Source organism: Chiloscyllium punctatum, chromosome 4 (assembly GCF_047496795.1).
Source record: "Chiloscyllium punctatum isolate Juve2018m chromosome 4, sChiPun1.3, whole genome shotgun sequence".
NCBI lineage: Eukaryota > Metazoa > Chordata > Chondrichthyes > Orectolobiformes > Hemiscylliidae > Chiloscyllium > Chiloscyllium punctatum.
In genome coordinates, this window is record NC_092742.1 from 23031912 (window position 1) to 23053915 (window position 22004).

Below are 22004 nucleotides of genomic sequence, written 5' to 3' on the forward strand. Positions count from 1 at the left end.
ACAGATGTCGCCAGACCTGCTGAGTTCCTTCAGCATTCTTTTTTCCAAGTTCAAAAATGTACTTTATTCTTTCATGATCTCTAAGTAAAGACAAGTCCACAGCAGGAACAAAAACAGAAACTGCTAGGAAAACTCAGCAGGTCACTGGACTGGAAAGGTTAATGCTGTTTTCTCTCCAGACCCAGCAATTTGTTTTTTTTTTGTCTGATTTCCAACATCCGTAGTTTTTTTAACAACAGTTCTGTACAAGCTTTGCAGAAAATACAATGGAATTTTGACATTTTTCCTTCAAGCTTTAATCTCACTGCAACAAAAACAGACATTTTCTACACGCGAAAGAAAAGTATTTAAGTTCCCCTTAAGGCTAACAGGGGTGTAGTTGCTGGTCTTATAAGACCATTTGATTCTGGAGCAAAATTAGGCCATTTGGCCCATCAAGTACAATTGCAACATTTAAAAGACAGCTGGATGGGTAAATGAATAGGAAATGGCAAAAGTGAAGACTGCAGATGCTGGAAATCAGAGTCTAGATTAGAGTGGTGCTGGAAAAACACAGCATCCCAGGAGCAGGAAAATCGACATTTTGGGCAAAAGCCCTTCATCAGGATATGGGCCGAGTGCTGGCAGGTGGAACTAGATTGGGTTGGGATATCTGGACGAGTTGGACCGAAGGGTCTGCTTCCGTACTGTATGTATCTATGACTCTATAACCCTCCTCATATTTTTAGAAAAAAACGGAAAGAACTGTGGGATGCTGTAAATCAGAATCAAAAACAGAACTGCGGAAGGGTTGCTCGATCCGAAACTTAACTCTGATTTGTCCCTACAGATGCTGCCTGACCTGCTGTGCTCTTCCAGCACCACTCTAATCTAGACTCTGGTTTCCAGCATCTGCAGTCCTTATTTTTACATAGTCTTGAGCCTTGAAATGTGTGTTACACATTGACTGGAAGGTGATATCTGCTCCCAGGTAGTGAAGGCTGTGGACCATAAGTGATATAATTGAGTGTAAACTTCAGTCACATGTGAGAAAACGTCGCTTGCGCAGGAAGATAGAGAACCTCGACCTATATGTGTGTGTGTGAGACGGCAACTCCTCACAAACCTCCCTCTTTCTCTCTACCTGTTATTTTAATTCCGTTTGCCTTCACTTTGATTGGTCGGAGTGTGGAATAATTTGCACCATCATTGGGTGGCAGCTCCTCTCCTGGGAGGAGACAGAGAGAGAGAGAGAATGTGAGTGTGAAGGAGAAGCGAAAGTTCTTTGTGTACCGGGTATTGGTTTTGGACGAACCAGTTGCACTTTCGCGTGCATTCTGAAGCCGGCATCAGACAGGCGCTGAGTGTGAGAAAAACAGAGACACAGAGAGAGAGAGAGAGACACACACAAGGTGGATTACACCTGGCCCCATGTTCGACAGGATTTCCCTTTCCCGACACAAGTGCGCCGCTCGCTTCTCCTCTCGCCCCAGAAAAGAAAATGACAAACCGGTTTGACATCACGGTGTGTTTGTGTTTGAAGAGCCAACCGCAGGCAGGCCGGAAATCTGAGCACTGCACTGCCGGTCAGAGAGAGGAAAAAAAACGCTGCTCTTTTTTTTCTTGTTAAAACAGACCGACGCTGGAACTGAGCAGGGGAACTGAGATCGTTGGTTGAGGTCTTTCGCCCCTCATCAGGGACACGTAGAGACAGGGGCAGTCTTGCTGTCTGTCAGACAGTTGGGGAACCCCCTCTACCCCCCACCTCAAGATAAAAGACATTGAAGTGACTGCCCAAGTAGGTGGAAAAAAGGAGAGGGGGCTGGGGTGCAGAAGGTATTTTTGATTAGGGTCAACATGAGCTGGTGCTGTTCCAACAGGACGAGGTTTGCAAAGTGAAGGGTTGCTAATATCGAGGTTGTTGAGAATCCGTTTTAGTTTTGCAAATCACCGGGAGTCAGTTTTAGTTTTGCAAATCACCGGGAGTCCATTTATCCTTGTTTTTCTTTATATATTGGCGAAGATGGCGAAAAATTCGCCGGACGGCTCCAGGGAGGACCTGAGTAAGATCCCGGACGAGGAGTTGGTGAAATGGGGTAAGACGGAGCTGGTGAGGAGGCTGAGGAAGAGCGAGCTGGAGAGGATGAGCCTGATGCTAGAGCACGGCAACTTGATCAAGGACGTGAACAGGCGGCTGCAGCTCCACCTGCACGAGATCCGCGGCCTGAAGGACATCAACCAGCGGCTGCAGGACGACAACCACGAGCTGCGGGAGCTCTGCTGCTTCCTGGACGACGACCGGCAGAAGGGCAAGAGGCTGGCCCGCGAGTGGCAGCGCTTCGGCCGCTTCGCCGCCGCCGCCGTCTGGAAGGAGGTGAGCGCCTCGCAGCACAAGCTGCGGGAGCTGGAGGCCAAGCAGGAGGCGCTGCTCCAGGACAACCGCGAGCTCAAGGAGATCGCCCTCATGCTGGACGACGAGCGGCACGGCGCCGGCAGCCGCAGCTCCATCGACAGCCAGAGCAGCCTCACTCAACTCAACGGCGGCTCGGCCACCCGGGACGTGGGCGACGGCAGCAGCACCTCCAGCACCGGCAGTGCCGGCAGCCCGGACCATCACCATCAGCAGCAGCAGCAGCAGCAGCACAAGGCTGCAGAGAAGGGGCCTCCTCCCACCGCCAGGTCCACCGATGACCTCTCAGCAGCCCCTCATCACAGGAGCATCCCCAACGGACTGAACGGTGAGTCCTGTTCCTTTCACCCATCAGGATTTCCCTGTGCAACCTGTCAAATCTTTCCAGTGCCAACGCTCCAACCTGTTTGCCATCTTATAAGTTCAACCAGGGGATGAGCTTGGAAGCTTATTTGGTCGCAGCCACATTTTCAACTTTTCAACAACTCCCCTGATTTCTGTTGTAAAACCGTTTTAAGTTGATTTATTTTGTCACATGTGTACCTAACCTTAGTGCAAAGGTTTGTTTTTGTTTGTGTGTGTATGACATTTTGTTTTGCTTTATCTCAAACAGTTTGGTCGACAAAAGAAACAGATTGAACATTACTGCCTTATTTTCATGTGAATAATTCTGATTGGATGTCAAAGCTACATATTTTCCTCAAGTTTCACCATCCTTATTCAAATAATCAACCCTCTAATACAGCAGTTTTCATATCACTGATTTGGTACGTAATTCCGCAAGTGTAACGATGCCACTCTCCTACCCTCCAGCTCCCACCCCCCCCCCCCCCCACCCCAAACACACACACACACACACACACACAACCAAAAGCTCAATATACATTAAAAGGATGAATGAATGCAGAGTTTTGGTTTGTGTGCAGTACAGGCAGCTCATAACATACAAACGTGATTGGACAGAGCGAGAAATTAAAATTTTTAGAATTAGAATAGAATTACCCTTGATTGTCACATGCATTCACTGTTCAAAGTTACGGCCGCAAAGAAGGTGCACAAAAAGTAATATCAGCAAATTTGATGCGTCCATTCAGAAGTCTGATAACAGTAGGGAAGAAACTGTGCGTGAACATGTTGTTATGTATGTTTAAGCTTTTGTACCTTCAGGGTGATGGAAGAGGTTGGAAGAGATTACAACCAGGGTGGGAGGGGTGTTTGATGATGTTGGCTGCCTTTCTGAGGCATGCAGAAGTGTAGATGGAGTCAATGGATTGAAAGTTTGACAACATCCCACATGTGAAATTGAAATGTACATATTAAAATTGCCAAAAATATTGCCCAAAGAACCGCGGATGCTGGAAATCAGAAATCAGCAGGTCTGGCAGCATTTGTGGAGAGAAAACAGATGCAACATTTCAGGTCCAGTGACCCTTCTTCAGAAGAAATGTTAACACTGCATCCTGTCCACAGATGCTGCCAAACCTGAGTTTCTCCACCAATTTCTAGTTTTGTTGTTAGTTGTCAGTGATGCTCTGTGGTGAGCCCACCTCACGCTGAAGTTGATTTAAGAGATACTTAACATTATACAATTGGCCTGTTGAAGCAGTGAGCTTTAGTTGGGACATCAATGTTACTGCTCTACAAGACTTTGGTAAGGCTGCTTTGGAGTACTGCCTTACAGTTCTGGTCACCCTGCTGTAGGAAGGATGTTATTAAACTGGGAAGGGTGCAAAATGGATGTTACCGAGACTGGAGAGTTTGAGTTATAAGGAATGGCTGGAACATAGGAGGCTGAGGGATGACCTTACAGAGATTTTAAAAATCATAAGGAGCAGAGATGAGATGCATAGCCAAGCTCTTTTACCCAGTGTTGGAGATTCCAAAACCAGAGGGTTTAATGTGAGAGGGGAATGATTTAGAAGAGACCTGAGGACATCCTTTTCACAGAGTGGTGTGTAAATGGAACAAGCTGTCAGAGGAAGTAGAAGAGGCAAGTACAATTGCAACATTTAGAAGACATTTGGACAACTGCATGATTGGAAACTGCAATGATTAGAACAAGGTCAGCCAGGTAGACCTCATTGAATATGAGTTCCCTGATTGGGGCTGTTAACCTGCTCTGATCAGGGAGCCCACAGGAGTGTCAGACATCAGGATTAGTCTGAGAGCTGGCTCTGAAGGAGTTGGATCTGTGTCAAGGACTCGCCATGTGTAAATCAAGGGTGACTTAGTGATGGGTGCATAGGAGGCTGAGGATGACCATTATAGATATGTTAAAAATCATAAGGGGCAGAGATAAAGTGAATAGCCAAGATCTTTCACTCAGGGTCAGAGAGTCCACAACCAGAGGGTTTAAGGTGAGAGGAGAAAGATTCAAAAGGGACCTGACGGGAGCTGAGAGCCTCTGTGGAGTTATTTCAATGGCGATGAGAGTAAAGCACATCCTGAAGAAACTCATTTGCAGCAGTCATCTTTCAGTTGGGGTAAGCATTGCTTACATCATGCTGTTAATTTCAGTGAATGATGGAGAAAATACTACAAGGTCTACCCCAGGTTGCCATTTATCTAGATGTTGTGCTAATAACAGGGAAGACCAATAGGAAGCACTTAGAAAACTTGGTCACAGTCCTCAGACATTTCTCCCAGGCGAGTGTATGCCTTTAAAGGGAAAAATGTGTTTACCAGACACCCCAAGTGACCTACTAGGGTTACAGAATCGACAAAACCAGGTTACAGCTGTTGGAAGGTAAAGTGAGGGCTATCAAAAGTTCCTCGGCTCCCACGTCTGTACCAGAGCTTAGGGTTATTCCTTGGGCTGTTAAATTATTATGGAGAGTTCATACATAACCTGGCCTTCATCCTGGTAGCTTTGCATCATATCTTAAAGAAGGGACAGCTGTGGAAGTGGTTGAATAGCCAAGCCATAGTTTCAGGGAAGTGAAGAAACAGTTGTCGTCCTCTAATGCGTTGGCACACTGTGATCCCAAACGCAATCTGATATTGACATGGGATGTCTCCCCATACATTTGAGGTGTTATAAGACCATTGGTAAAAGTGAGGACTGCAGATGCTGGAAATCAGAGCCTAGATTAGAGTGGTGCTGGAAAAGCACAGCAGGTCAGGCAGCATCCAAGGAGTGGGAAAATTGATGTTTCAGGCAAAAGCCCTTCATCAGGAGCCCAATGGAGAGGAATGTCCAATAACGTATGCATTCAAGACTTTGGCAATGCAGCACGTAAATACATCCAGATAGAGAAAGAAGGTTTGGTGGACATATTTGGAGACAGGAGGTTCCACCAACACCTGTATGGGTGTAGATTTGTAATGTTAATGGGATTTAACCGGAGTTTGTAGTCCTTGACGAGGATAAGGCAGTGCTGCCCCTAGTGTCAGAACAAATTCAGTCATTGTATCCCATATTTCCTCGTCAAAAAGGTGTTCTCTCTAATACTAAGTGCATATAATTACAAGTTGGAACACCATCTGGGAGGCCAAGGACCAAATGCAGATGCGTTCACCCACCTCCCACTGACTCCCAGTGGCAGATACATCGCCAGTGGGACCACTATTGGAAGAGTCCGTAAGGCTTTTAAATTTTCTGGACACATTTCCAGTCATAGTAGAGGACAGCATATTATTATGGGGAGCAAGACTGATTGCCCAGAGTAAAGCTACCAGCTGAACTCCACCCGGGTCATCCAGGGGTCTCCAGAATGCAGATGTTGGCAAGAGGTTATAAGAATTGGATGAAGACATAGCCATGTTGCTGGGGCAGTGCCCAGAGGGCCAATAAGGACAAAATTTACATCCAGCAGCTCTCCCACATTCATAGGAATGGCTAGGTAAATATGGACTTGGTTACATGTCAACTGTGCAGGTACCTTCATGTGTTCAATGTTCTTAGTCATTGTGCATGCTCACTCAAAGTGGTTGGATGTGCATAGAGTTCATTCATCAATGAATAATAAAAAACTGCACACATTTCAAAGTGTTGGTCACAGACAATGGGCCATCATTTACCAGCAGTGAATTTGAATATTTCCGAAAGTCAAATGGCATTCAACATATAAGGAAGCTTCAAACCATCTGTCATCCAATGGTCTGGCAGAAACAGCAGACCAAACTTTGATGGTAGGTATAAAGAAACAGTCTACAGCTTCACCAGATACTAAACACACTCGGTTCCTATTTGATTATAGGAGCCACTTGCGACTATAGAGACAGCTCCAACGGTGTTGTTAATGGGGAGAAGACTCCATACTTGGTTAAAATCTCATCTTCTCAGAAGGGGAGAAGGGTGAAACAGCACCAAGAACACAAAATTCCATTAAGCAAGTGAGATAGTTTACTTCAGGGGACGAAGTTTAGTGTAGGAACCATAGGAAGGGCTCTGTATGGGTAAGAGGATGGTCAATGTGAGGTCAGGTCTAATGATGTATAAGATTTGGGTAGGAGTGATGGACCTGAACATGTGCATGGACATATGCAAGCTGCAAACTTGCAAATGGGGCTGCAGCAAAAACATGCCTGGCTTTTTGGAACGGTCGGGCAGACTCTGTGTGTTCTCCCTCTCAGCCAATTGTTGTTGAGACCTTGGAAACTGAGATGGACTTGGTGGATTTTGCATCTCGATATGTTTGCTGCTTGAAACAGCGAATTAATTTCTTCTGAGAAGCTCCGGGCACAAGAGACAACTATCTGAAGTAGAGTTGGAGGGACCTGACCCGGTGCTCGAGTGCCCCAGGGGAGCTCCAAGAAAAAGAATTAGTCTATGACCTCAGATTCAGAAGAGAAGCTATGGAGTGATTGTAATGAGGTCAGTCAGGTGTATCTCATAGCATAGAAGTTCCCTGATTGGGACTGTTAATTTGGTCCAATCGGGGAGCCCTGGCTGACAGACATTCCTGACACTGTGAGAGCTGGCTCTGAGGGAGTTGGATTCATGTCAAGGACTTTCCACGTGTAAATAAAGGGTGATAGGTGAAAGGATATTGGCCTCTACGGGGTTATTTCAGAAAGGTTTGGAGGTATATGGGCTAAATGCAGACAAATTGAGCTAGTTCAGTTTAGGAAACCGGATTGGCATGGACGAGTTGGGCTGATGGGTCTGTTTCCACGCTGTATGAGTCCAAGACTCCAGTCGGGTAGCAGGTAGAATTTGCTCTGAAAATTTAACTGTCTAGTTAAAACGAAGCAGCTAATTGTATCCCATATTTCCTCGTCAAAAAGGTGTTCCCAGATTTACATTTGACTTCAATGTAAATTGAAATTTCTTTCAGCCTTTCCTTTAGCCACTCTCCAATAGCCTTTCTTCCAAGTGTTCAGAAATTGACCAGAAAAGGATGAAAAATAGGATTAAGGAAAAAAAGAATCATCTGCCAAATTCACTATTTTCATAATTCACTTGGTGTGATGAAACATTTGAATATTACTGAGAAAAGAGACTTGTGTGTCTTGTATCTTTCACCAGGACAGACACAGGCCAAATTTCAAAGGGGGCAGCAGTTCAAGTGACAGGTTTTTCAGTAATAGCATGTCTGAGGTTCACATGTTTTCCTTAGTGAATTTGGGAAAAGGCAACAATCTCCAATTTTGTCTGAAAGAACTGTGGGCCCAAGGGAAGTTCTTTTTTGAGAAGTCTGCATTAGCACTACCAATTCAGATTCTGAAAGCACTATACAGATGTATTGATATCTGGAATGAAGCAGCAATCCAAACTACTCTTTTTATTTGATGGTTTTGTTGCATTTCCGTGTCAAAACAGTCAAATAATTGTCCATGTCAAATGTAACTGAATCATCATTTAACTTTTCAAATTACTGAATAGGGCCTTCAGTATGTGCTTGTGTTCTGTTTGAAAAGCATCTCGTAAGAACTTTACAAATTTAATTTCAGAAATCGCATTTGTGATTTAAACCCTGTAAAAAAAAAAGAACAATTTGCTAATGAAAATTTGAAGAGAAAATATGGGATATATTCAGACTTGTAAAGTTGGTAACCTGTCAGAGATTGTTCTGAGGGATATATGGCAGTGGAAAGGAAAGTAGAATTAAGATCAGTCACCAGTTATGATTGTATTGAATGATGACGCATGCTTGAGAGACTGCAAATTTTATTTCTGTATCTGAGCTTTTTTCCTGAACAACGAGATTGTAATACTGTATATTCTAGGGGAATCTTAGTTTCTTAATGGGATATGCCTTTGAAACTAACATGGTTGCAGAATTGATTAAATTATGTATAAAATGCACACACTATCACTGACTTATGTGGTAGTTTTGTTCTCACTTTGAAGATCGCAGTTATGTAATTATAAGTCACTGCATTTTGTAAGTTATGTGATGCAGGATACACTGCTATATTCAGTGTAATTGCATTGAATTGTGGAGTGATCTATTCTGACAGTACTATACCAAAATAGTTGGCCGAAAGCTCTCAAAAGATCATGAGAAATAAAAGAATTGTGTATTTTTACAATATCTTTTAAAAGCATTGGACTTTTTCAAGAGATTTACAATCAATGAACAAACATCTTTTGAAGTGTGATCAATATATTGTGATGTAGAAAGTACTGCAACCATTTGTAATGTGATAATGGCCAGATAATCTGTGTTTTTTCTTGTGTGGGCTGTTGGCAGAAGGAGAAACATTGTTCAGTGCACTGGCGATTATGCTGCTGCTCTTCAAAATAATGCCACAGCCCTTTTTATTTGGCCTGGGATTGCAAATGGTGCCGGTCTCAGAAGCTAGCCAATTGTGAACAATGTCTGACCCCTCTCACCCTGTATTAGCAAAAGGAAATATTAGTCACAGTTCTGAAGTCATGTTTCCTATTTCTTTACGCCTCGAATGAAGACTGAATTGGACTCTGCCATGACTTTTGTTTCCTCCATTATCCCTTCAGTGTCAAAGATACAGGAGAGCAGACAGTTGACATTCTTTTCCTTTTTACATTGAGCATTTATATAACACCTTTGACCAGAGTGCAATTCCATAGGAGCTTTAACTACCAAAGTTGTAGACTTAACTATCTAATGGCGATATTAAGACAGCCAAACAAAAGCTTGGTCAAAGACATGGATTTTAATGAATCTTTGAAGAGGTTGTGGTGGGTGAGGAGTGATGTTGTAACTCGGGGAAGGAGTTCCATGCTAAGAGCCTGAAGGCATAACAGGCCATGAAATAAATAGTACAAGGGACGTGCCAGAGGCCAGAATCAGAGGATGGCAGAACTCTTAAATGGTTATAGGGCAGGAGCATTTACATTTATACATGGGGCAAGACCTCTGGAGTGGGCTGTTGAGAAAACCAAATTTAGCACAAATTAAGATCAGAAAGGTGATTTATATTCAAGCAAAATTGTCCAGCTGGTATTTTGAGTGTTGCCTATCTCACTTCACCTTCGCAGTATTGTGGGCCTGCTGTGGAAAGTGTGAGAGAGAATCACAACAACCTTCCCTGCTGATTTGTATTTGCCAAGTCTAAAGGGTTAAATATTACTAAATTGTTCCATAGTCTTTCTAGTAGCCCCATTTTAACAAGCAGCAGGCACACGAGTTTGGTATTGATTGATTTGTTGTGTTTGTCTTTATAAACATGAAATCTGTCTACTTCTGTGTTGAATCAAAACTCAGAGCAAGTTTGCCTGTTTACTTAAAATGGATTCTAATGTTTCTTTTATTAAGATGTAAGTTTGGAGCATGATTATTCATTTTCTGATGACCTGATGATTGTTAGATATGCTTTCAGCTACATTTGCTGTTTTTTTAGTTGTGGAGTGGTTATCTGAGCCTAAAGGACTATGATCTTATCAGCCTGTTTCCTCTAATCTTATCCTGTTTACCCCAGGATTACATTGGGCATATTCAAGTACCCGTGCATTGGAAAAAGAAACACGTCTAGTTTAACAGCAATTATCTTCCATAGAAGTGATGGGTCCTTTCAAAGTTGATATTATTGATATAACCTCATTGATTCATTAACTTTATTAACTTGTTGAGATACAGCCACTATTTGTTCACTCTTTGTATCCTGTTACATCTGTATAACAAATTTCTGCACTGCAAGTTTAAAAGAGGGTTATTGTACTTGAGTCTACAGTGTTGCATTGAAATCCAAAAAAAAATGCTGGCATCATTACAAAGCTTGGCGGGGGTGGTCTGCGGTGGATTAGTGTTGTTGACTCAACAGTTCGGGAATCTGCTGGTTGTTGTGATTTGCATCAACACACCAGTTACATTTTTCTGAATTGCATTAGCTCCATTCAGCTTAACAGAAAGTTGACAATTTGGAAATGCTGGGTTGACTTGGTGCTGCCTGCTGGATTTGGCGGTGGCCTCTGAGTCATTGTGCTGCTGGACCTTTTGCAAATGAGGAGGAAGGATTACAGCCAGCAGAACCTGAAAGGCCAGGTCTGTCAGCACTAACTTGTGCAATTGGGAAATGGGCTGCAAGGGTTGTGTAAGTGGTTGTAGGAGTTGTCCAGGAGAGCTGGAACAGATTGATTCATAGTTCGAGTCTTGCCTGAGGGAATTGGTCTTTACCAGTTCTCCAAGGCTGAGGGAAATGACTTCTTTTAAAAAAAATCATGGGCTATGTGTTGCCCAGCACTTTTTGTTCATCCGTGATTGCCCTTTTGACAATGATGGTGAGTTGCTGGCTTTGAACCACTGTGGTCCATGCAGTTTAGAAATCTGCATAACGCTGTTAGAGAGAGAGAGAGAGAGAGAGAGCACTATGGTATTAGCTCCATTACAGTTGATGATATAGTTCAGAGTTAGGATGATGTGTGCTTTGGAGAGAGAGGAACCGGCAGGTGAATTGCTCTTATTTCTTTGCTGCTGTTGTTCTTCTAAGTGGTGGAGCTGGAAAATGTACATAAGAAGAATTTGAATCTACATCCAGTTGGACAGAGGGTTTTGTAAAATTCACTCATGGGCATTGCTGGCTGGCCAGCATTTATTGCCCATCCCTAGCTGCCCTTCAGAAGGTGGTGGTGAGCTGCCTTCTTGAACTGCTGCAGTCCTTGTGCTGAAGGTTGACCCACAATGTGGAGCGAGTATCAAGATTTTGGCTCAAGGGCAATGAAGGAATGGCGATATACTCCCAAGTCAGGATGATGAGTGTCTTGGAGGGAAACTTGAAGGAAGTGGTGATCCCAAGTATCTGCTGCCCTTGGCCTTCCTGTACGAAATGGTTTGGAAGGTGCTGCCTAAGAATCTTTGGTGAATTTCAGCAGGCTATCTTGTAGATAGGGTTGTTGGAGCTGCACCTAATGGGCAAGTGGGAGTATTCCATCACATTCCTGACCTGTGCTTGGTGGATGGTAGACAGGCTTTGGGGAGTCAGGAGGTGAGTTACAAGCCACACTATTCCGATTCTTGTAGCCACTGTGTGTATAAGGCTAATCCAGTTGAGTTTCTGATCACTCGTAACCCCCAGGATATTCATAGTGGAGGATTCAGTCATGGTAATGCCATTGAATGTCGGTGATACCCTTTATTGTAACATGCATTCAATATAAAATACAGTGAAACGTGTGTACTGTCACTCGCACATAAATGCCATTCACAGAATAAAATAAAGAAAGATAACTTGAAGAAAAGCCAACTTTTCCTTCTCTGCTGCCACAGCATACCGCTGCCAGAGTCCTGCACCGGGCTTCCCAGCCCATGCCATGCTGCAGTTACAGTGTCCCATTCCAGGCTACACCAGCCCACACCATGCTGCAGGGAGACTGTCCCACTCTGGACTACACCAGCCCACACCATGCTGCAGTTACAGTGTCCCGTTCTGGGCTACACCAGCCCACACCATGCTGCAGGGAGAGTGTCCCACTCTGGACTACACCAGCCCACGCCATGCTGCAGGGAGACTGTCCCACTCTGGGCTACACCAGCCCACACCATGCTGCAGGGAGACTGTCCCACTCTGGGCTACACCAGCCCACACCATGCTGCAGGGAGAGTGTCCCACTCTGGGCTACACCAGCCCACACTATGCCACAGGGAGGGTGTCCCACTCCAGGCTACACCAGCCCACACCATGCTGGCAGGGAGAGTGTCCCAGCCCATGCCACACCACAGAGAGGGTACCTCACTTCTGGCTTCCCAGCCCACGCTGTGTCACAAATTGTCCTGCTCCAGGCTATACCAGCCCATGGCATGCCGCTATCGGGGTTATACTCCATGTGGAAGCAAGAGTACCGCTCCAGGCTTCATGGGCTGACTGCCTGACCGTCCCTGTAGCTATGCTGCCTCTGAAGATCCGATCACTGCTCTGGAGCACATTGAGGCCATCTCCTGCCAGAGAGTTTGCTCTCTTTATCAGGTAACTTTGAGAAAAAAAGAGGAGGTAGAAGAAAAAAGGCAAAAAAGAAAAATGCAGACGATGAGGACAAATCCAGGCATAGGAGCCCAAACGCTGCCTACTCTACCACCGGCAAGGGGCAATAGTTAGATAGTTATTGCTGGGTATTTGTGTGGTACAAATACTACTTGCCACTTGTCAGCGCAAGTGTGAATATTGTCCAGATGTTGCATTAGAACATGGACTGCTTCAATATTTGAGGAGTAGCAAATGGTGCTAAACATCGTGCAATCATCGGTGAACATTCCATTTCTGACCTTATAATGGAGGGAAGGTCATTGATGAAGCAACTGAAGATGGTTGGCCAAGGAACTACCCTGAGGAAGTCCTGCAGAGATGTCCTGGAGCTGAGATGAATGACATCCAACAACCACAACCATCTTCCTATCTTCCAGGTTTGACTCCAACCAGCTGTGAGTTTGCCCCTGATACCCATTCATTCCAGTATTGCTAGTGCTCCTTGATGACATACTTTGTCAAATGCAGCCTTGATATCAAGGGCTGTCACTCTGACCTCACATCTGGAATTCAGCTCTTTTGGTCATGTTCGCATCAAGGCTGTAATGAGGTCAGAAGCTGAGTAGTCCTATTGGAACCCAAACTGGGTTTCACTGAGCAGGTTATTGCTGAGCAGGTGCTGCTTGTTGGTACTGTTGATGACCCCTTCCATCACTTTCCTGATGCTCAATAGGAGACTGATGGGGCTGTAATTGACAGAGTTGTGTCTACCTTGCTTTTTGTGTTCAGGACATATCTAGGCAAGTTCTGGAGCACAAGCCTTTAGTGTTATTGCTGGAATGTTGTCAGTGCCCTTGGTTTGTGCAGTATCCAGTGTCTCTGACCATTTCTTAATATCACATGGAGTGTATCAAATTAGCTGAAAACTGGTATCTATAATACTGGGGACCACTGGAGGAGACCGAGATGAATCATTCTTTGAGCACTTCTGGCTGATCTTTTGCACTGACTTGCAGAGCAGTTCCATCATTGAGGTCGGGGATATTTGTGAGCCGCCTCCTCTAGTGAAGTGTTTAATTGCCCACCACCATTCATGACTGGATATGGCAGGTGTGCAGAATTTATATCTGCTCTGTGGTTGTGGGATCGCTTGTCCCAGATGCCAGATAACAATGTCCCAGATGCCACCATCACCATCTTTAGTGGGCCCCAGGCAAAGCACTGCTGAAAATTCCTGCTTTCTATTTATATGTTTGGGTTTCTTTGGGTTGGTGATATCATTTCCTGTGGTGAAGTCACTTCCTGCCCCTTTTCTTAGGGGGGTGGTAGATGGGGTCTAACTTGACCCAACCGGAACTCTATCAACAAACACATTGAGTTAGACCCCATCTAACACCCCCGAAGAAAAGGAACGGAAAGTGACTTCCCCACAGGAAATATCACCACAGGAAATGACATCACTAACCCAAAGAAACCCAAACATATAAATAGAAAGCAGGAATTTTCAGCAGTGCTTCGCCTGAGGCCCACTGAAGATGGTGATGGTGGCATCTGGGGCGTTGTCTATCAGGTATGACTCTGTGATATAACTCTGTCAGGCTGTCGCTAGACTAATCTGTGAGACAGTTCTCCCAATTATAGCACTAGCCCCCAAAGTTTAGAGAGGAGAACTTAGTAGGGTCAATCGTGCTGATCCTGTCATTGTCATTACCAATGTCTAGATTGATGCCAGATGGTCCATCCAGTTTCATTTCTTTGCGACTGAGTGGCTTCCTAGGCCATTTCAGATGGTAGTTAAGTGTCGACTGTTGAGTCAGTTGGCTTTTTCCCGACAATTGAGAATGGTTTTATAGTCATTAGTAGATTCCTAATTCCACCATCTGCCGTGGTGTGATTTGAACCATGGTCCCCCAGAATAGTAGCTGAGTTTCTGGATTAATAATCTGGCAGTATGCCACTAACCTACCTTTCTCCTTGGGGAAGAGGAAGGGATAATAAATTGGGAAGAAGGATAAAAAGAGAGAACATGACTTGGAAGACAGATTAAAGAAAGTTATGGACAGGAGAAAAAGAAAATAAGGATTAATTTTCATTTGAAAATGGTCACTGATACATTAGTTGCTCCATAAAGCATTTAGTCAGCTGCGCGGGTTTTAAGAAATTAAATAAAACAAAGGACTGTGGATGCTGGAAATCTGAAACAAAAACAGAAATTGCTGGAGAAACTCAGCAGGTCTGTCAGTATCTGTGGAGAGAAAGCAGAGGTAATGCTTTGAGATCAATAACCCTTCTTCAGAACTGAAGAACTTAAGAATTGAAAGTTGATTTGCAATCATATTTATCAATTTGGGAAATTAGTCCTTAAACTGAGAATTTAAGGGGGAATCGAAATTAGAAATGTAACCGCATTTAAAAATTTTCTGTAACAGTATCTGTTACAAATGACATAATTTATTAACCAGAAGAGATACATTAAGCAGTTATACGGAATGTGGTCAGTCAGCTTTGGAGCAGGAATTTAGACAATAAGCAAATGGAATATATGTGTAAAAGTATACCTGTTCACCTGTTTGAGTCTGTCAGCACCTGGTGGCCTCAGTACACCTGCAACAGGTATATGCACAGTCTATTTAACCCTTTCTTTATTGCAACAATCTTTCTTAGCTCATTTGCTTGTCTAAATAATATATTTGTATTATAAATCTTCTTTAATTATTGTTCATATACTGAGTATAGATGTAGAAAATTCTAATGTGTTCATGTCGCCAAACAATTACAGCTCACCTGTTTGGCCTATTTTGTTGGTGCTGTCTGTCTGTAGGAGCAGTTCAGCTTGTGCCACCCCCTGAATTCAAGAGAGGTGGATCTTTGACAATATTTTCTGCCAGGAGTGCTTGTGGCCTTCACCTATTGAGTCAGCAAGTAATTCTTGCACAATGCTTCAAAATTTATGCAACCAGAGCTCTTTGTTTTATTTTAAATGTGTGTTTTAAATTTGGCAGAATTGATATGCAGAAATCAGGTCATTTGTCACAATCAGCAAGTCCTTTCCTCAACGCAGTCATTGCAATTGGTCTCGGGATCCAATTATTGAGACTGAAGGAGCCAAGTAAAAGTAGATACTCCCTAATCAACCTGTTCAGATACTGTTACGCATCTCTGGAGCAAGTGGGAAATGAACCTAGGTCTCCTGGCTCAAAGGTAAGGACACCACAACTACACCAGAATGGGACCCAAATTCATTAAGCTTCAACAAAGCAAGAACTGACACTTATTGAGTCTGGAACCATTGACCACTCGGCCATAAGCTTGGCTCCTGTTCCTGATGTCTCGCAGCAGCCTGCTACAATGCCCCAGTGGTTTACCTTAACTGTACTATATTGCGCAGGGTTGAGAGCTGAAAAATGTTTACTTGAAGAAAATGCCAGAGGACAGCAAAACCCTCCTTCATTATGTCCCACTGCCTTCTGGAGAGAATCATGGAGGCAGGAATTTTCAAGTTTGCATTTGCCAAGGATCAACCTAGACATATGTTGCTTAATTTGAATTGCCGTTACCACACTGAATTCCAACAGTGTTTGCTGCATTTAGAAAAGCTAGGCTTGGAATTGTCTCATATCATCAAGATGAAAATAACAAAATGAAACAAGTCTTTGCGTACTGTAGTTGTTTTATTGTCTTTCATCTCCTTCTTTCTGCTACTGGAAAGGAAAATCTATACTGATTTATATATATATTTTTTGAGTCTGTGATATTTTGAGCTCCGGCTATTGTATTGCAGGTGAATATGATTGTCAATTTGTAATAAGCAAATAAACACAAGATCATGTAACCACTTGTTGTGGTTTTGGTTTGAGGGCCAAATGGTGAACCAGGAGATTAGTGGGTACATCGAATCATAGAGTCATAGAGAATTCCAGCATGGAAACAGACCCTTCAGTCCAACTCATCCATGCCAACCAAATAACCGAAATTAATCTATTCCCATTTTCCAGCACTTGGCCCATATTACTCTAAAGCCATCCAGATGGCTTTTAATTGTTGTAATTGTACCAGCCTCCACCACTTCTTCTGGCAGCTCATTCCAGATATGCATCAGCTTCTGCAAGAAAAAGTTGCCCTTTAGGTCCCTTATAAATCTTTCCACACTCACCTCAAAGCTATGCCATCCAGCTCTGGACTCCCCCACCCCAGGGAAAAGACTGTGTCTATTTACCCTATCCATGGCCCTCATGATTTTATAAACCCCTATAAGAACACCCCTCAGCCTCTGATTGTATAGAAGACTGCACAGAAGAATTTGTAGATTGATGTATATTGTGAATATCATGCTTTAGTGAAAAAGAAGATGGGGAAAACAACAAGGGCGGGAGTAATGTTTGAATTAGATTTAGAGTCAGATGAGAGGAATACAAATGAGTTTTTGGAAGCTGTGTCTCTAGTAAATGGGAGAGGCCGTCTGTAAGTAGTTGGAAGGGTGATAATAGAAAAGTTCTGTATTGAGGTGAAAATAGGAATTGCTGGAAAAGCTTAGCAGGTCTGGCAGTATCTGTGGACAGAAATCAGAGTTAATGTTTCACATCGAGTGACCCTACCTCAGAACCTGAGGTGAATATTGCTCAAGTAAGATTTCAGCATTAGTAAACACAAGTATCCATGTAACACTTGTAGACAAAGTCAGCTTACAGATGGCAAACGGATGGGTTTGAAATTCAACTTGAAAGTGAATAGGATATCAAGGTTGTGTGTAGCCTTGTTTAACCTACACGTGAGAACAAAGAAGGGTCAAATTTTAAATTCATTCATGTGATGTGGCACTTACTGGCAAGAGTGCATTTATTGTCTATAACTAATTACCCTTGAGACGATATTGGTGAGCTGTTGCCCTAAGTACAATTGAATGACTTCCTGGGTCATTTCAAGGGACATTAGGAGTCAACCACACTGCTGTGCACCTGGAGTCACTCAAAGGCCAGATAAGATCAGGGCAGAAAATATGAGGAATCAGATGTGCTTTTATAACTAACCAGTACTTTCATTGGTGATATTGACTTTTTATTCCAAACTTCACTTTCCTGAAGCTGCAGTGTGGGATCGAAATCCATGCTCATTTCTCCAGGCCTCTATGTTTCTAGTCTGGTAACATTACCTCTATGCCTTCATCTCCAATGTTTGGATTTGGGAGTAAGGGTATGGAGCTGAGCACCTAATGATCCATTGGACAATGTTTTGTCTAACCCATGACTTGGTGTCATTTGGCCACAAAAGATTATCTTCCTTTCCCATAGTGGGATTACCCCATGCTCTTTTTTGAGGTGCCTGTTAGAACTTTTCTTGAATCAGCAATTAATATTCTATCACTGTGTTCATTTTTGATTGTTCTTCATTCTTCAATCCCTTTGGTTCTAACAATTGCTCAGTGCTAGATTGTTTTCAATGTTTGCCTAGACATCAACAAACTATAATGCATATATTTCCTTGACAACACTGGTTGTGTTATAAAAATTACAACCTCGATGAGAATGTTACACAAGCCAGAATTGTATTTTTAAACAGGCAGTTTTCATAATCTTCAGTGGAACACTGTGGGAGCAAAGATTTACTGATTGTGCTTTCCGAGATAACCCTTTTCTATATTGTACTTTACACTTGAAATGCAGTTGATTGCACCAATGTTACACTTGGCTTGAAAGTGGAGTGGATAGTAAACCATTTAATTTTAATTGCATGTCCTCAATCGTGTAAAATACAAACACTGCTGTGGCGTGGAACATGATCGCTAATGTGGTCAGGAAAAGTGTTGCATTTGATTAGTGGTCGTGTATCTTTGTGTTCCAATTTCAAGGCTAGAATGATAAAATTGGAACATAGATTTTCAGAATTTTTTTGACAATTGACACTAAGAACAATTATTAATCTGGAAGGACTGACATAATCGTAGCTGGATTGTTGTCATTGGTATTGTCTACTGCCAGGCTGTCTATTGGCAGGTTTTAAACAGTCTCAAATGTGCAATATTCGTCCACAGTTAAAAGGTGTCATTTGGGAAAGTGAAAGGTGTTTATGTGAGCAGAATAACTTGGCATGTAAATGAAATTTAAACGGAAGCATACCATTACAGGGGATATCTTTAACAATCTTCTCCAAACCTGAATAAGTAGAAAAGACAAAGAAGAGGTAGGCCAAGTTGAGGGAGTAAAGTTACCTGAGGGGAGAGCCTGATATCTTCAGATCACAGGTGGGAGGTGATGTTGGTTGAGGGGTGACCTTATTGAGGTTTATAAAATCATGGAGGGTATAGGTGGAGTGAATGACAAGAGTCTTTTCCCTAGAATGGAGGGAGTTCAAAACTAGGGAACATATTTTAAGGTATAGGGAGGAAGACTTAAAAAGGATGTGTGAGGCAACTTTTTTTTACACAGAGTGTGGTTCATGTGTGGAATGAACTGCCAGAGAAAGTGGTGGTTGCAGGTGCAGTTACAACATTTAAAAAAACATTTAGCTAAGTTATTGAATTAGAAAGGTTTGGAGGGATGTGCGCCAAGCGGAGGCAGGTGGGACTAGTTTAGTTTATTTGGGAACATGGTCAGCATGAAATGTTTGGACCGAAGGGTCTGGTTCCACGCTGTATGAATCTGACTCTATAACTGAGTTTGATCTGCAATAGATCACCCCATTGGACAGCAAGATCGTTTATAAAGAAGATCGTTTCACTCCTCTGTTGGCCTTGCGTTTATTTAGTAATTGGTGATTATTAAATCACCAGGCCCAATTGGAGTCTTACCATGAACAATCTGTGCTAAGTTAGACGACATTCTCCAAAGCTGTGTTGAATGTAGTTTTTGAGCTGTTAGTTTGGGACAGAAGTTGTTCTGGTTTATAGCTTCCCAATGCCATTCTGTGACCATCTGCACCCCCAATATAACAGATGGGAGATTATTATGAGATTTTAAAGTATGCAAGAGTTGGAATAGACTGGGTGTTGCATGGTTCTTTTTCAAGACTGTGGAATGTATTGCTGCTTGGCATTATGACTGTTGATCTTTGTGCCTATTTACTAGAGGGAAATGGGTTAGTTCTTATCAGAAGCAGAGACTGCATAAATATAGAAAGTAAACGTCTTTGTAGGTGACTTTTGAACTGTAGAGTTTTCTGGACTGGTTTCAATCACCGGAAGATATGGGTTGGGTGTAGGGATGCATTTCCTTCTGGTGGTTTTTGAACTGTTATTTGAATAGTCGATTTTTTCTGAACTGAGGACTGCTGCGTGACTTGTATTCTGAATCTAGGAGTTAAGATATTCCTGTTTTCTATGCATAGTGTCAACCTGGAAGGAGAGAAATCTGCCTTTATTCTACCCCTGCACAAACCATGTTCCTTGCCCCTCAAGTATCAAAAGACTTCACTTTTTTAAAGACATCTGAAATTAAAATCATGCAAAATGTAGGTATCACCTCGATATTCTATTCTAAAGATCAGCTGAGGCTTCAATTCTAGGTGTGTGATTATGAAATTCAATCTAGATGTAACACACCTTGTTGATGAAATACAGTCTTATGCTGTTGATCAATAGCCACTGATATACAGTACAAGTCTGTACTAGAATTTCATTTGCCTGAAGGAAAAATCTAATAATTGAATTTGTGAAGCTGTATATATTCCCATGTGCACACTGGTTCATTCTGTCCTGATTTGCTTTAAAGAGTGTAGAGTAAATACACAGAACAGATTGTGTAGTTACTGGCAATTACTGAATATAGAATGCCAACACCAGTTTGTGGGCTGTGTGCTGTGGAGCTGCTGGTTGATCAAGTCTAGTTAACACAGCTAATTGTGGATTAGAGAGCCTCATCAAAATTTCTGAACAATAGGTTTGTGTTCACCAACTCCAAGGAGAAGATGAAGAATTCAGAGAATCATAGAACCCCTACACTGTGGCCCACTGAGTCAACACCAACCCTCCGAAGAGCATCCCACCCAGTCTCATTCCCTATCGTATCACCTTGCATTTCCCAGGGCTAAGCCACCTCGTCTGCACATCCTTGGACAGGACAGCTAATTTACCAGTGGCTAATCTGCCGAATGTGCATATCTTTGGAATGTGGGAGGAAACCCATACAGATACAGGAAGAACATCTGTGTGAAGTTTACACAGTCACCTGAGGCTGGAATCATACCCAGGTCCTTGGTGCTGTGAGGCAGCTGTACGAACGACAGAATCACTGTGCCACCTATGACCGGGGAAATACAAACATAAAATGCTGGAGCAACTTGACAAATCTGACAGCATCTATGAGGAAAAAAACAGAGTTAACATTATAATTCCGCTTCAGAACTGAATGATTGACAAAGGCTCCGACTGCTGTAATTCTCAGGAGTAGTTATGACTGGTCCACTACCTGCTTTGACCACAAAAGGAAGAGGATTCTGACTCGCAGTGCAAAATAGAGAGACCACTGTTCTGATCCAAAAAATTAAAGTCCTGAGATACTTGATATTGACAAAAAAAATGGATTCTGAGCCTGAGAAAGGGATGAGAATGGGTGACTCAAAAACCTGGTCAATAAGATAAGAAGAAGAGGGACAGAGATTGGAGTTTTCTATCGCTGGAAGAATGGGTGCCAATGGTATGCAAAAGGCTGTAGTCAGAGAGTCAAAAAAAGTTAGAATTCTTTTCCTGTCAGACTTGCTGAGTTTCTCCAGCATTTTCTGCTTTTCTTACATCTATTCTTTTTTGACTTGAAGCCATTCAGAAATGTTCATTAGATTCTCTAATCCATAATTAGCAATGTTAGTTACTTTTTTTTAGCATAATGTTGAGACAGTAGCGTGCTCTCTTAACCTGTGTTGCCACAGATGGGCTGAAGAGGTGCAGAGTAATTATAGGGCTGCAAGACAATTGCAGAGGTAGCTAGGGGTTGAAATTAAGGGAGTTAAACATAGATGCGAGGTCTAAATTTTGTTCATTTATGGGCTTGAAAGCCAACGTAGATAAGCAAAGATAGGAATGGTCAGTAACAAAGACTTGATGGCATAAGGATACAAGCAGCAGAATCGTAATTTGTGGAGTTGGAGGTGGCAACTGGAAAGCATTGAAATAAATAACTTGAAGTTCTGTAGTACGTTTTACAACCTTTAGGAGAAAATAAAATGCTTCACAGCTAATGAGCTGCTTTCAAGTGCGCTGTCATACTGCTTGGCTAATTTTCATGTAGCAAGACCTCAATCAGTGATGTTATAATGTTCAGCTGATTAGTTTTGGTAATGTTGGTCAGCAGTTTAATATTGG

At 42.8% G+C, this 22004-nt stretch overlaps 1 protein-coding gene across 2 annotated transcripts in view; it reads left to right on the plus strand.

Moving 5' to 3' along the window:
* The first annotated feature begins 1111 nt into the window (after positions 1–1111).
* ccdc85ca (coiled-coil domain containing 85C, a) overlaps positions 1112–22004 on the plus strand; it is a 244521-nt gene continuing 223628 nt past the window's right edge. Inside the window, exon 1 of one of the 2 annotated variants that reach the window (XM_072568247.1) lies at positions 1112–2717. In XM_072568247.1, coding sequence (XP_072424348.1) covers positions 2003–2717 — 715 coding nt within the window. In that variant the 5' untranslated portion in view covers positions 1112–2002. The remainder of the gene's footprint in view (positions 2718–22004) is intronic. The other variant, XM_072568246.1, reaches the window with a different exon arrangement.